General features: G+C 37.4%; 1 protein-coding gene across 6 annotated transcripts in view; it reads left to right on the top strand.

Annotated features, from left to right (window-relative positions):
* RPRD1A (regulation of nuclear pre-mRNA domain containing 1A) overlaps positions 1 to 13,484 on the top strand; it is a 68,351-nt gene that overhangs the window by 24,669 nt on the left and 30,198 nt on the right. For 4 of the 6 annotated variants that reach the window (XM_037889928.2, XM_027831303.3, XM_027831307.3 and 1 more), the window contains 4 exons: positions 427 to 533; positions 623 to 717; positions 1,183 to 1,309; positions 1,410 to 1,585. In XM_037889928.2, coding sequence (XP_037745856.1) covers positions 427 to 533; positions 623 to 717; positions 1,183 to 1,309; positions 1,410 to 1,585 — 505 coding nt within the window. Of the gene's footprint in view, positions 1 to 426; positions 534 to 622; positions 718 to 1,182; positions 1,310 to 1,409; positions 1,586 to 5,735; positions 5,819 to 13,484 lie in introns of those variants that run through there. The other 2 variants (XM_027831305.3, XM_037889929.2) reach the window with 1 other exon arrangement.

Raw genomic sequence — 13,484 nt, 5'->3', positions numbered from 1 at the left:
ATTCTATTTAGCACTTAAACTAGAACGTATATCTGTAGATGAATCTTTCGCATCTTTTTATGTAATAAGACTTAATTGTAAAAAAGATGAAATCTTAATAGAATAAGGGTAAAACTGATCTGTCATGCTTTGCTAGGTTTAAAGGCACTATGAAGCATTCAGTGGTTGAAGTAGGCTGGTGGGCTAGTAGACTTGGCCTTTATTTCAATGTGACATATTGTGAGGTGGCTTTGAACAAGTCAAAACGTCCTTTACCCTTTCTGCAAAATGAGGATCTTCACCTCAGAGAGGTGTTGGACATTTTAATTCTTTGATATTTGTAAAATACTTCAGATCCTTGGATGCAAGATTATACAGGGCTGAATTGTTTATTACTGGGTTGTACTTCTACCATTTTTATTGGTGATTTTACTGTTTCCCCCACAGTGAATCTGATGAGAGTTGTAAGAAACATCTTGGCCGTGTGCTCTCTATTTGGGAAGAAAGGTCTGTTTATGAAAATGATGTATTAGAACAACTTAGGCAAGCTTTGTGTAAGTATTCTGTGTGCATGTGTTTCAGTCTCTCGAAATAAATGTGTTGTTTCCTGAACTGATTTTTAGGTCTCTACTTTGACTTTTAGATGGTGACAGAAAGGCCAGGAAGCGCACATTTGAACAGATAAAAGTTGATGAAAATAACTGTTCAGCACAAAGTTCTCCAAGTGACCCTCCACAGGTAGAAGTCTCTTGTTTTCATAAACTTTTATCGTTTCATAAGGTTTGGGATATATGTAAAAAACCCAAACCCTTCAGTCACTGAGTAATAAAGAACCAACTCTGCATTGTAATGAATCCCATTTTAAGGGCCAAATTAACACTCAAAGCTAGAATGTTGAGTAAAGGTGGCTGTATGCAACCTTTATTCTTCCCCAATCCTTGGATTATCATGAGCAAAACAGCCCCTGGTGTAAAAGCCCCAGTGCTGCTCTTAGCTATGCTGGCTGAAGAGGCCTCCTATAGGGAAGGACTGCTGTGCACTCCAACTCTACTTCAGGCACTTCCTTACATTAGCATGGTTCATAGGTATCAAGTGGGTTATACCAGATTTATGCTTGCAGAGGCTTCCGCCATGCCGATGGAATCTTTATTGTGTATTAGGATTTGATGACTAGACCAGTTCTAAGGCTGTGTGCTTTTTCAGACTACAGATCTTATTAGAGCATTACAAGAACTAGAAAATGCAGCCTCTGGGGATGCAGCAGTTCATCAGAGGATAGCTTCATTGCCTGTAGAGGTCCAAGATGTGTCCTTACTAGACAGAATAACAGGTGAGAGATGGGGATGCAGTAATTGAAGTGTTAGCATGAGAGAGCCTGAGAAGATTTTGTAATGTATTGCTATTGTTTTTTTTCTTTGCTTGTCTTTTAGATAAGGAATCTGGAGAACAGCTTTCCAAGATGGTAGATGATGCTTGTATGGTACTGGCGGATTACAATGGCAGGTTGGCGGCTGAAATAGATGATAGAAAACAATTAACCCGAATGTTATCAGACTTTCTGCGGTGTCAAAAAGAAGTCCTTGCAGAAAAAGAGCATAAGTTGGAAGTGCGTAATATTTTGTTCAGTTAGTCCATATTCTTCATGAAATTAATTTGATATGTTATAAATGTTTAGTTGGTTTAAACTTTCTCTCAAAGGTAAATATTAGATGCCCGCTTCGAGCACATGACTAGCAGGAACTTCCTAGCTTCAAAACTCTAAAACCATTAAGCCACTTCCACATTAGGTGGTATGTTGAGGGAAAGTCCTCCTTCTATATCTAGCTCGCTTCCTTCTTTTACTGCTGATATTGAAAAGGCTCTTTTGGTTATTGTTTTACGCTTGGTCTTCACCGAAAAGCTATATTGGTGTAGTTACTTTGGTTGGGGTGTTTTAAAAATACAAACGAGCACACACTGTTGACTGGCGTAGCTATGCCAACAGAAGCCCTGGTATAAACGCAACTATGTCAACAGATGGTTCTACTGTTGTAGCCTTCAGTGGTTGCTTTTTCTAAGCTTCGTTCACAGCTTCTTTTTGGGGGGGCTTACCTAAATTTAACAACTTTCTTATTTGCATTGTTCAAACAAAATCATTTGCTACATGGAATCTGGGAGCTTAACTCTTTACCCAGCTAAGGTCTTGCTTGATTTTTCTGTTCTGAAATAAGCTTTCATTATTGCTTGAATTTTTAAGTTATTAATCACTGTAGTACTGAATTACTACATGACATAGTTTAATGATGTATCATAATTTCATTTAAAGAGCCATGTTTTCCTCCCATCTCTCGGAAGTATATAATGTTTTTGGGAAAAAATGTCCAGAGTTGTCTAACTGCTTTGAGGTGTCTCAGCTGTCCAAGGATGTTTTAAGGTGGATCGTGAGTTAGCTGATGGTGTGATCTACATCCAAGCGTTGCTGCAAGCACTCTCGTCCCAGAGTAACCTTTGTTGGACTGACCAAAAGCTTGCATTCAGTCCAGCAAGTTAACATGAAAGATTAAAAAGGACAAATCTTAAAGTGCTTCAGAATCTAGCACAGCTGTCATAACTTCCAATGTTACCTACTTTGACACAAGGTCCAATAAGATTGGCCATACAGTTTTTCTTCAGCACCTCCCATGAAGCCAAGTTCCCATCTTATCCTGAGTGAGTTGAGGTTTTGACATAGAGGATCTGATACATCCTTAAGTTCTCTATGCTTTCTCTCAATGCAGGTCAAGGTCTGCAGCTGGAAATGCCATTCAACTCCAAAAGTTAACTGTGTCTGTCTTAGACTTCTGTCTTTGACTTGTCTGTGACTGACTTAGGCCTTCTGTTACTCAGCCCCTTAAAAATGGGAGTGGATGAGTCAGACCCCTGGGTCCTGTCCACAACTTGACTTGTCCAGCCTGATGAATCTCTTGGGATTTGACTATAGCTTTATTAGTGTTGTATGACCTATAATTTCTGGCCATCTAAAACTTTGTCTCGAAGGCTGGCCAACTTGAAAGTTCCAGTGGTCTAGCAGCAGTCGGTACCTTGGTATCTGTGCCCCATATATTAAGACACTTGATGTTCTTGCTGTATGGGAATGATTCTGTCTCAGCTAGAAGTGGTCACTCTGGATCTGACGAATGCTTATGTGCATATGGCAAGACATGCATATAGTACTGTATGTGTCCAATTTTTTTATACTGGAACAGTGCTGCCAATTCACTGCTATCTTCTAGGCTGCTCTCAGACCAGCATGAATTTATAAAAATACCTAACCATTGTAACAGTATATCCCAGAAGATGGGAGTAAATATTTTTACCTGTTTAGATGATTGACTTATGAAGGATGTCTCGTGGAAGAAATGAGAGTTTGTCTGTAAGTCCCAGCTTGGCTTTAAGGGACCATTGGGAGCAAAGGGACCCTGTTTGACACAGCTTGTATTAGTTTGTAGTGTTTTGGACTTGTATGGTAGGGGAAAGATTTAACAAAAGACTAGTTACCAAGCTGGAAATCTCCGCTCTGAGGGCGCCAATAGTATTCATGGTATCCATGACATACTTTCACTTGAGAACCTCAGTATACATTGAAGGATCAGTGAACAGAAAAAACCCTCTTCATACGAATCTGAGGACAAACACCCATCTACTGCTGTTGATTTGGTGGGGTCCTAAGACACATTTCCCACATGACTACTTTATCTGACATGGAAGAGCACTACTGCAATTAGACCATGCTGCTATATAATAGACCCTAGAGATGGAGCCATTCACCAGAGAGTCATGAGAAGTTCTTTCATGTGGACACACTATAGAGACTCACCACACCCTTTAAATAGTGGTTTGTTGCCCCAGAAAATGCATTCGGACTATAGCTGTGAATAGATATCTTTGTTTTGTTGGGAAATATCTTGGCTATCAAAAGGAATGGGAAGAAGCGTGCAAAGGTCTTGACCAAACTCCGACAGATCTTAACAGTCTTCATAGATAACATTGGGTGATTCCATTAGATTGTACATCTTGCCACAGTTGATCTCTCAGAACCAGGGAATTTCTGCATCCCAATCTAAGGTCTCATTCTGTCGTTATGGCTCCTGACAAAGTAAAGCTTGGGTAGCTGTGTTAAGTCCTTATAATTGTTCGAGAGTCTGCCTGAGCTTTTAACTTTAAATGCCAATGATATTTGGTCTGGTGTGAACAAGCGTCTTTTGCCTGATCTCATGCAAAATATTTTCTTTAATTATAGACTGAGTTTGCAAGTTTATACACTTCCGTTTTTCTTTACACGCAAGTAAAAGGTAGCCCACATTTTGTTCAGTTGCTATAGTAATCTTTCTCAATAAATGGCTCTTAAAAGTCCCTGGTTTCACAAGATGTTCAGTTTGTAAAGACTTTTTTTGAGCCACTGACTATATATAAACTCAAACTTATGGAAAAAATTATGGGCCAAGATTTTTTTAAAAAAATAGCAGTCTAAAGTTAGACTCCTATATCCTCATTCAGACACTTAAAGAAGAGGCCTGAGTTTCAAAAAGGATCATCACCCAACATCTGTTGATTTCAGTGGAGCTGCTGGATGCTAAGCAGTCCTTAAAATAATCAAGCAACATATTTAGGTGCCTGAGTACACATTTATGTGATAGGTCAAGATGTTTTCAAGAGAACTTGTATGTATGGCTAGGTGACTGACTGAATTTCTTCTTGTTTCTCAGTAATTCTCAGATGACAAGGTGTAGTTAGAATATGCATGTTATCTGTAGTCAGCTTCCAGTCAGTTCCTGTCAAAGAGCTTTGTGATGCAGCTGCACAGAGTTTCTGCATGTGCTTAAAAAGCACTGTTGCTCGGACTTAGCTTTGCATCTTGAGTTTGGATTTGTTATAAGTGTCTGAAAGGACTTGTTTCCAAGCTTACAGATCCTCAGGTAAGTATGTATGTTTGAGATGTTTCTAGAACTGGGTTTGTTTAGATTTTACCCTTCAAACTTAAGTTTTTTCTTTTGTATCGTCACCATTGTGAGGCTTTGAAATTTGACAGTTGTATTTTGCTTTTTGTATCCAGTTATTGCTACTGCACAGTTTTTTGATTAAAAATCCTGAAGTTTGTAGTCTTTAGAAGGAGATGATATGTAAAATACGTAGTAAAAACTTACCTATCTCTTGCTTACAGAAAGTATATTTATAGCATCACCTTTCTTGAAGAGTTTTGGGGTATTATGCTTTATATAATTTCCACCTGGTTACTTGCAAAAGGATTTGACATGTAAAAAGAATAAGAGGCTATATTCGTAGCAAGAATGAATGCATGCCATCTGCTGCTGAAGTGGTTTGATAGCGTTAGAATTTGAAAGTCTGGGGAATTCCTGCTAGCCATAATCTGGAGTATAGGGTTAAATGTATGGATCGCTTATCTTTTGAAGAGAATTACAGGTAAGTTTCTTTCACTTAAGAACAATATAGCCTTGTTTTGTATGAGTATATCTCCCTTTTCTAAATAACAGGGGATTTATAATGGGTATTTCTCTAAATTAACAGCTTGTTAAAATCAAGGTACAGTATGCATTAAATTTAAAACTTGATGAATGAATTTTGACAGCTGGTAAGTTTTTATATTGGTCATGTGTATTTATATCAAAAGCTAACCCAGTTGTTTGTTAAGGTGATGGTCATAACACCACTATAGGTAAGTAGTGTCGTTTATAGCTTTAAGTATGATTTCTTTAACATCTGTCTAGCTTCTGTTGCAGGTGGTGGACATGGACGTATCTCCTAATGATGTCACCATCCGTTAGTACACACATCCTGCTAAAAATAAATATCAAAATCAAAATCCTGTATTGTCTCTCGTTTTTGAAAATTGAAAAGATAATACTTTAGTAACCGCTTATATCAAAATGTATTCTTTGCCTTTTCACTGATACTTTCCATTGTTTCACAAACCACAACATGTCTTTTATACCTGAAGCAGAAAATAAGTTTGTTGTACCTGGAGATTAGAAACCGCAGATTTGAATCTGCAAGAATGAAATATGCAGCAGTTGTGAAGCTAACATTCAAGCATCTTCAATAAATTCAACATCTTAAAGCCCTTGGTCTTGTTAAAAACACTTAGAACGTGGAAACCTTAACCAGAGAAGTCAACAGTTTGACTTATAGTGAAGTTGTCATTTCAACAAAAGAGCTGTGCACATAATGCCATTATTATTTTCACTGCCAGTAACTTGGGTGTGTTAGGTTACATCCCAGTGAGATGTGATACAACTTGCAGCATGTGTCCTTCACATGTACAATAGCAAACTTTCTCTCTTGTCTACTCCACCGATCTTTTACTCTTGGTGTTTTGATAGCATAGACATCATGTATTTCAAGGTCCTACTCTGTATTCCCCTTACAACAAACACTCTTTTTTTCTCTCCCTTCCTCTTCTGCAGGAAGTCATTTTGCAGAACATTCAGAAAACTAGTGACTACTGATATTTATTTTTCCCCAAGAAACGTTTTTCTTATAAAGAACTAAACACAGGATGGGATATAGGTTAATCTGCTGACTCAGTCAGTGCAGCTTAAGCTGAATCATATTTTCTGGTTGTGCATAGTATAAAGTTATACACAAGTTATATATAACTTTTTAGTAGCATTGTGGCCTAATTCTAGAAAATCTGTAAAACCGTGTTTATCAAATGGATATTGGGGTTGCTGCAAACAAATCCATGGTGAAATCTGTGGGTGACAGAAATGAAAAGGCTTGACAAAAACAAAAAATAACAATCTTCATTGCCCAAACTTACAAACCACTGCATTTGGATGTTTGTGGAGTAAATCTCTCCTAAATTTTACTTCAGGACTGCTCCGAATATCTTTTAGTTTGGTGTGGTAATATGTAAATGAGACCCTGATATTGCTAGTAGTCATTGTGTACTAAATGCTCCAGTTTCATTAACTTATCATAGCATCAGTGCTACCTCCTTGAATTTGGAATGGTTAACAGTGTTCCTTCCCACTTTCTAATAATTGAGGAATAAATAAAGTTTAAAATGGCCTTTGACCAGCTTTTTCATAAATCCAGTAGCAGCCCTTTTTAGCTTGTAGCTATTTAAAAAAAATTCACTCACCTTAATCGTAAAATTAGTTTAGTATTCTGTCATTGTTTTGCCCCATGAGAATACGGGCTTGTAAGAGGTGCACATTTTTTTTTATCCGGGGCCCTTGTGTAAAAGTGATTACCCTTAAGCATATGAGTAGCTTAGAACATCATGCCCTGTATAGACAGCGCTGTGTACACTACAAAATTGCCAGAGTCATGAAACAGTTAATAGTAATTTTTATACTGCTTCAGATAATGTCGTTGTGCCTATGGCATGATTGGTGCATAACTCTTCTGAAAACACTTGTTGAAAAACCTTAGACGTTTCAACAATTGTTTTTGAATATTAGCTGATATGTTTTCAAGAACTGGTCACAACTACTTCCAAGATAGTGCCTATCCTGTAGTGTAGACAGAGCTGTTACGCTATTAGATGTGCGTGCAGTTGTGTAAGCCTCTGCACTCAAGTGTTTTCTTTCACATGGGCAAATTTGTGTATAAACTGATAAATCTAAAACTATAGGTGTTCTTACTGATTCAGGAATCCCATGACTTTTCTCACCTCTACGTATGAATATTTACAAGATAGCATAATATTTCTTGGGTGTTGGGAGTTGAGGTGTGTGGTGCAGGGCCAGGGAAAGTTTTCCTTTTTTGCCTGTTCCCACAGACTACAAAATAAGATGGGCAAAATTGAGATCCCAATAGAGAATATTGGGGGATTAAAGAGAATTAAATGTGAAAGTTCTAGGTAGTCAGTGAATCCATAATAGCAATTTTTGTGTAGTTCTTTTTTTTTTTAACGTATTCATGCTCAAATAGTTATAGGTCATAGATTAAACAAATTACCAACAATGGGGACTGTTGTGTAAATAGGCATTTCCTTCTCTAAAATAAGTATTTAGAATAGTTCTCCACATCTTGTTTATGGATCTCAGGCTTCTAGTTCATGGTAGCCTCTGAGTTTTCTTTAGTGTTCAGTTTAAAAAGAACTTTCTTATCACAAAATGGCAGTCGTATGTGGTTTGTGAAGAGGCATAATATGACTTCATCAGTTTCTCCTTTGCCTAATTGACAGTGATTAGGTCTGTAATCCTTTAACTGCTTTAGTAGGAAAGTGAATTTTGAATAGTCCACTGTTTTAAAATGTTATTTCAAATCAAGACTCAAATCACTAAATTTAAAGAGGAGGGGTTTTTTTCTGTTTGAAAATCATGACTTTTGGGGAGGCTCCTGATTTTTAACCACTTCCATTTAGTTGAGGCTTCTATTCAAGTTGCTCTTCTCTTGCATTAGACAAGATTTTATGTTCAGGGCCAGCTGAGTATTCCTCATTTTCTATATTTGTCCTGATTATATTCATAAAATACCTCTGCACAGGCATTTGTGTTTTTAATCCTGATCTCTCATGGACAGGCATGTCTGTTGCCTTGACTTCTATGCCTTCTAGAAGCTCTTAATAAATAATTTAATATCAACTTGTCTGTAAACAAGACATCTCTTCCCAAAAGGATGTTCTTCACTGCCTTATTCATTTGGATGTTATGGGGAAGCAGCAAAACATCTAAAGGCACTTCATAATGTGTAGAATCAATGAAATGGTACCACCTTTTGAAAGAGAGAGATCTGTAAGCCATCTGCACTACAATATCATTAGTCAGACCGTTTCTGGTGCAGAACTTTCCTAGCTCCAATTTGTGTGGGTTTGAAATAAGATAATAAAAGTGACACTAAAAATCTTCTCATTCTTTTATTTTAAAATGTTCACCTCTCTATTAAGGTATCAAGGAGTACTTGCCTCTGTATACAGAATAATTCCCTTCTCTACAGAATTCACTTAAGTTCAGATTTTTTATTTTATTTTTTTTTTTAAATGTGAACTCAGTGTAATACTTGTCCTGTGTTTGTATCAGCTGTAGTGGTTCTGGGATCAAACCTTTTATTTCATTTCTGTTGTGTGAGCAACAATAGTAGCTACGTGGCTAGTGCCTCTGCCTTGTCAATAGGGCAGATTTTTTTTTTTGGTTGGTTGGTAGGTAAACTATAGTAGGACCTGGAAGATACACTGGGCACAGACATCACTCAGTCATTTTATCACTTTTCTGACTATCTGTACACTTGAAATAGGTCAGGGATTCATGTGTTCAGGGCCTCCGACCTGAACTATTGAAATCTTCTCTACCTGGGTCTGGATACAGAATTTGTGAAGAAATTCTGTAATGCAGAGAGACCTATCTGCTGAGCTAAAAACAGAATATATGTTGTCTTCTTTCCCTCCCCTCCTCCTCCTCCCCCCTTCCACCAACTACAGGGAGTTTTTTAGTTCTTTAAAAGTGAATTGTTCTCTTTCTTGTGCTCCTTTACGGTAATGGCTGCATTCAATTATTTTAAATTCTACCTTTTTCACTGGCAAGATCAGGTCTTTAATTTAAATCTCTTCCTTGGAAGACTTCAGTATTTTTTTTGATGGACTAGACTGAAACTAGACTTTCAGTTCTCCAAACCCTAGAGAAGGATGGTCCAGTGGTTAGAGCATTGGCCTGGGACACAGGAGACCCAGGTTTAATTCAGTGGTCTACTACAGTTGTCTTGTGTGACCATGGGCAAACTACTTAAGTTCTCTGCCTCAGTTCACCATCTGTAACATGGGGATAATAGTGCTTGTCTGTCTCACTGGGTTGTTGAGGATAAATAGGTCAAATATTATACTTCCATTTACATCTCATAAAGGGTCAATCAGTTGTTAGAATCCAACAGCAAAAGGTTTCTTACCATGACTTATAACCATCTATACCACCTTCTCCTCATGTCTGTAACATGCTTATAAAATCTATTAATCATTTGTTTACCCTTTATAAACAACTTATAAATTGAACCTTGGCACAGGTATGAAGTATAATCAATAAGCATATTCAAATGACTGAGTTCCTCAGATACTATGATAATGTGGGTCATCAGTATATAAAACCCTCAATTGAAAACGCATTAGACCTAGGCTTCAGCCTTTTGTGATTTGCCAATCCCAGTCCTTCAGCAAAAATAGGATCTGATATTTCTAATATTTAAGTGGTAAAAATGAAGCCAGCTTTAGAATGGAAGGATGGGCTGGGGCCTAAAACACAGGACTTGAATATACAGAGACATGGGTTTAAATCCTGGCTTTAATACAGTCATCCGTTGAGAGCTCTGGTAAGTCATTGTGCTGTCTGAGGGTATGTCTATACTGCAGTCAAGGGGCATGATTTGAAGCTGAGTAGACAGACTTAAGCTAGCTTTAATAACAGACTGGCGTGGGTATTGGAGCAGTGAAACCATGACAATGTGTGCTTCAGGGCAGGCTAGCTGCCTGAGTAATTGCTTCAGGTTCTGGATGGATTTGCATCGCATGTGCTGCTGTGGCTTCACTGCTCCAGTACCTGAATTAGCTGGATTAAACCTAGTTCAAGTATGTCTATTCGAGCTGTAGTCACACCCATGATTGCAGTACAGACATATCATACTCCTGATTCTTCTCTCTAAAACAAGGATAAATTTCTACTGTAATCAATCATTGGTAAAATATTAGAATTCTTAGGTTGAAAGTGAAAAGTATTACCAGAAAGGAGTAGTATAGGGTAAGTCCCCCACAATTTTATTTCTTTGCAGTTCACATTTTTAAAGAAACCTCCTTTAGCTCTTCAAATTTGATTCTACCATTATCTGTAGTCACATCTGAACTTTTACATTATGGCTTGACTATCGCCTGTAGGAAAAGTATCTTAGTGTATTTTAAATAGGTTCACATTCTTCCATCATCTGCACTAGATTGGGATGCTTGTACTAATCTATTTAAAGGTGCCTCAGTACTAAGAAACTAAATGAGGGAGTGGTCTCTTACTTATCTGAGACCTGCTACTGCTGTTGTGTGAGGCTTTTAAACAGATTATTCCTGGCTGCTGTAAGCCAAAAGCTTAAGATCCCTAAACCAAAGTGAGTGGCTCTATCTCATACATCTTCAGAAGAACATCATTTTCAGGTATGTAATGTAATGGGTTATTTTTGTTTATACTTTGAAAACTGAAGTGATTCCCACTGCAAACTTCAGTGACAGAATTTTTTTTCTTGGAAGGAGTTGAAATATATAAGGATTTCTTTTTTGCTTGCAGTACTCAGATGCACTCACTGGTTAGTCAAAATACTTTGCAATAAGCATGTAAACTGGGTTGAGAGAAAATGGGAAACTGCAATTTAATGTTCTAATTACAATCTGAAGAGCATAGTTTTAACTATATAAAATTATTCTGTTACATGCTAAGATCACTTTGAGTAAACATTTCGCTCATTCATAAAGAAAACATCACATGTGAGTGCTTAGTTTAGGTTCTGCATCTAGAATCTATTTTTTGTTGAAAATGGTGCTTCGGCAGATCTGCTCTGTTTTGGTCATATCTGCTAACTAATGAAAAAAATAATTGCTTCATTTTAGAGGTACTGAGAACCTACAGCTACTGATGTTAGTAGGAGCCATCTGTGATTACTACGTTAATGTGAGGCCACACATTTTTGTAAGTCTTTTTTTGCCTCTGCAGAAACAATACTGCTCCTGTTGAGTAAACTGGAAGTTTTTCTGGTACTCACATCAATAGAATTGTTAATCAAGGTCCAATTGCAGTCACTTGTGCAACCTGACTTTAAATGACCACTTCCCCTCACTTTCTCCCCCAATTAGAATTTGTGCTGTGTATTTTGTTAACCTGTGTGACTGGAAAGGCCATAGAATTTCATAGGTGTAACAGATGGCCTAATTTGAAAATCAGTTGCAAATTGTAATTATTGGTAGTCATATGCTGCCCTACCTTAATGATATTATATGAGGTGGAAAGAACACAACTTTTGTTGAGAAGCTTACTTTACAGGAGCAGGAATCGAACTATTTTTTCAAATGTTCTAAAAATTTATGGGAAGAGATCAAACTTGGAAAACTTCAGTCCAAAAATTGAAGTGAGAAGGGAATGAAATGGGAATTTCCTCCGCTTTAGTGGATGTGGTGCTTCTGTTACAATAGGAATATCAGTACATGTTTTTTGGTGGGGAGAGAAACTGTTTTAACCACCTCTCCAATTATTGCCTTTCTCTTGGGCTGAAACTCAGATTACACTTAAAGGTTGTTTTTTTTTCCTGCAACCATACGATTTAGAAACATTTTAAGTAGAACCTCAGATTTTTATAGGCAGAAGTTTTATAGGACCACCGAAAAGGTAATGAATATTGTACACCTGTGACAGCTCAGTCTGATCCATGCATGTAATTAGACTATTAATGTTATTTTGGACACATGGGAATTTTATTGCTCCAGAAAACACTGCATATGTCATGTGTGAACTGGCTGCTTGGAAGGGCTCAGCAGAGCCTGATAAATATACTGGCCTTTCCAGTGACAGCTGAAACTTGATGGGGAAAGGAGATGGTAGAACTTTTTTTTGCTTTTGCTTTACCCTCTTTAGCCTTTGTGTCATTGGAAGATATCAGGCAGGTTTGATAACATTTCTCTGCCTCAGCCATCCAGTTCGAATGTAGTGTATGCTTGTAGTGTTATTGGGGCATACAAAATACGATTTTCACATAGAAGCTATATCTCTGCATAATTAGTTCACTGCACCAATGCATTTATACAATGATGCTAGACTACCAAAGCCTAGCTAAGCCCTTTCCCTTCTATCTGGTTTGACAGCCCTCTCATGCATTCCCTCTTTCTTCTCCCAGTGTCCACTAGTTCCTGGAGGAAGTTGTATTTGTAATGCATATTTAGTCATTTTGACAGTTGTCATACTCATGCTTTAGCAAATACTTGTCTTTTAAGAGACTTGATGCAAATTTAAGATTGACAACTTAAATGCACATGGATAAGGAAAAAGAAAAATATATGAATCTTAGGTATGTTGCATAGCATATAGAGTAAGGAATGTTTAATAGCACATTACATGTGCAATATGTTTGGATAAATACTAGTGTGAACATTGTCTTCATGTGGTTAAAATTTCAACTTCAAGATTTGTTAACCTGAATGTAAAAACAACAATCTCTGGAATCCAGTGAAAAAATCAAAGATTGTTTTAAAAACCAATTCCTCTTGCTCCAAATTACCATGTAGGTGGGGGGAAGTAATGAAGTTGCATCATGAGAGGAAATGTGATGATTAGTGTTATCAAAAAATTAACAAATTTAACCTTGAACTATTGTTAAAAGCAAATTCTGGAGCTAAGGAACTCCCTGCCAAATAGTTAAAATACTGGGACTATTCGCAGAAGTCTTCCATAGGTTCTCAATTCAGGCTGGTGCATACAGGGACAGCTGTCTCTAATATAACCAGGACCAAAACTGTGCAGTTTTGTAAATCAAAACCCACCACTTTGAATCACATTCAAACAGGTACC

The sequence above is a fragment of the Chelonia mydas genome, chromosome 2, assembly GCF_015237465.2.
Source record: "Chelonia mydas isolate rCheMyd1 chromosome 2, rCheMyd1.pri.v2, whole genome shotgun sequence".
NCBI classification, from domain to species: Eukaryota; Metazoa; Chordata; order Testudines; family Cheloniidae; genus Chelonia; species Chelonia mydas.
This window is presented reverse-complemented; position numbering and strand designations above follow the sequence as displayed.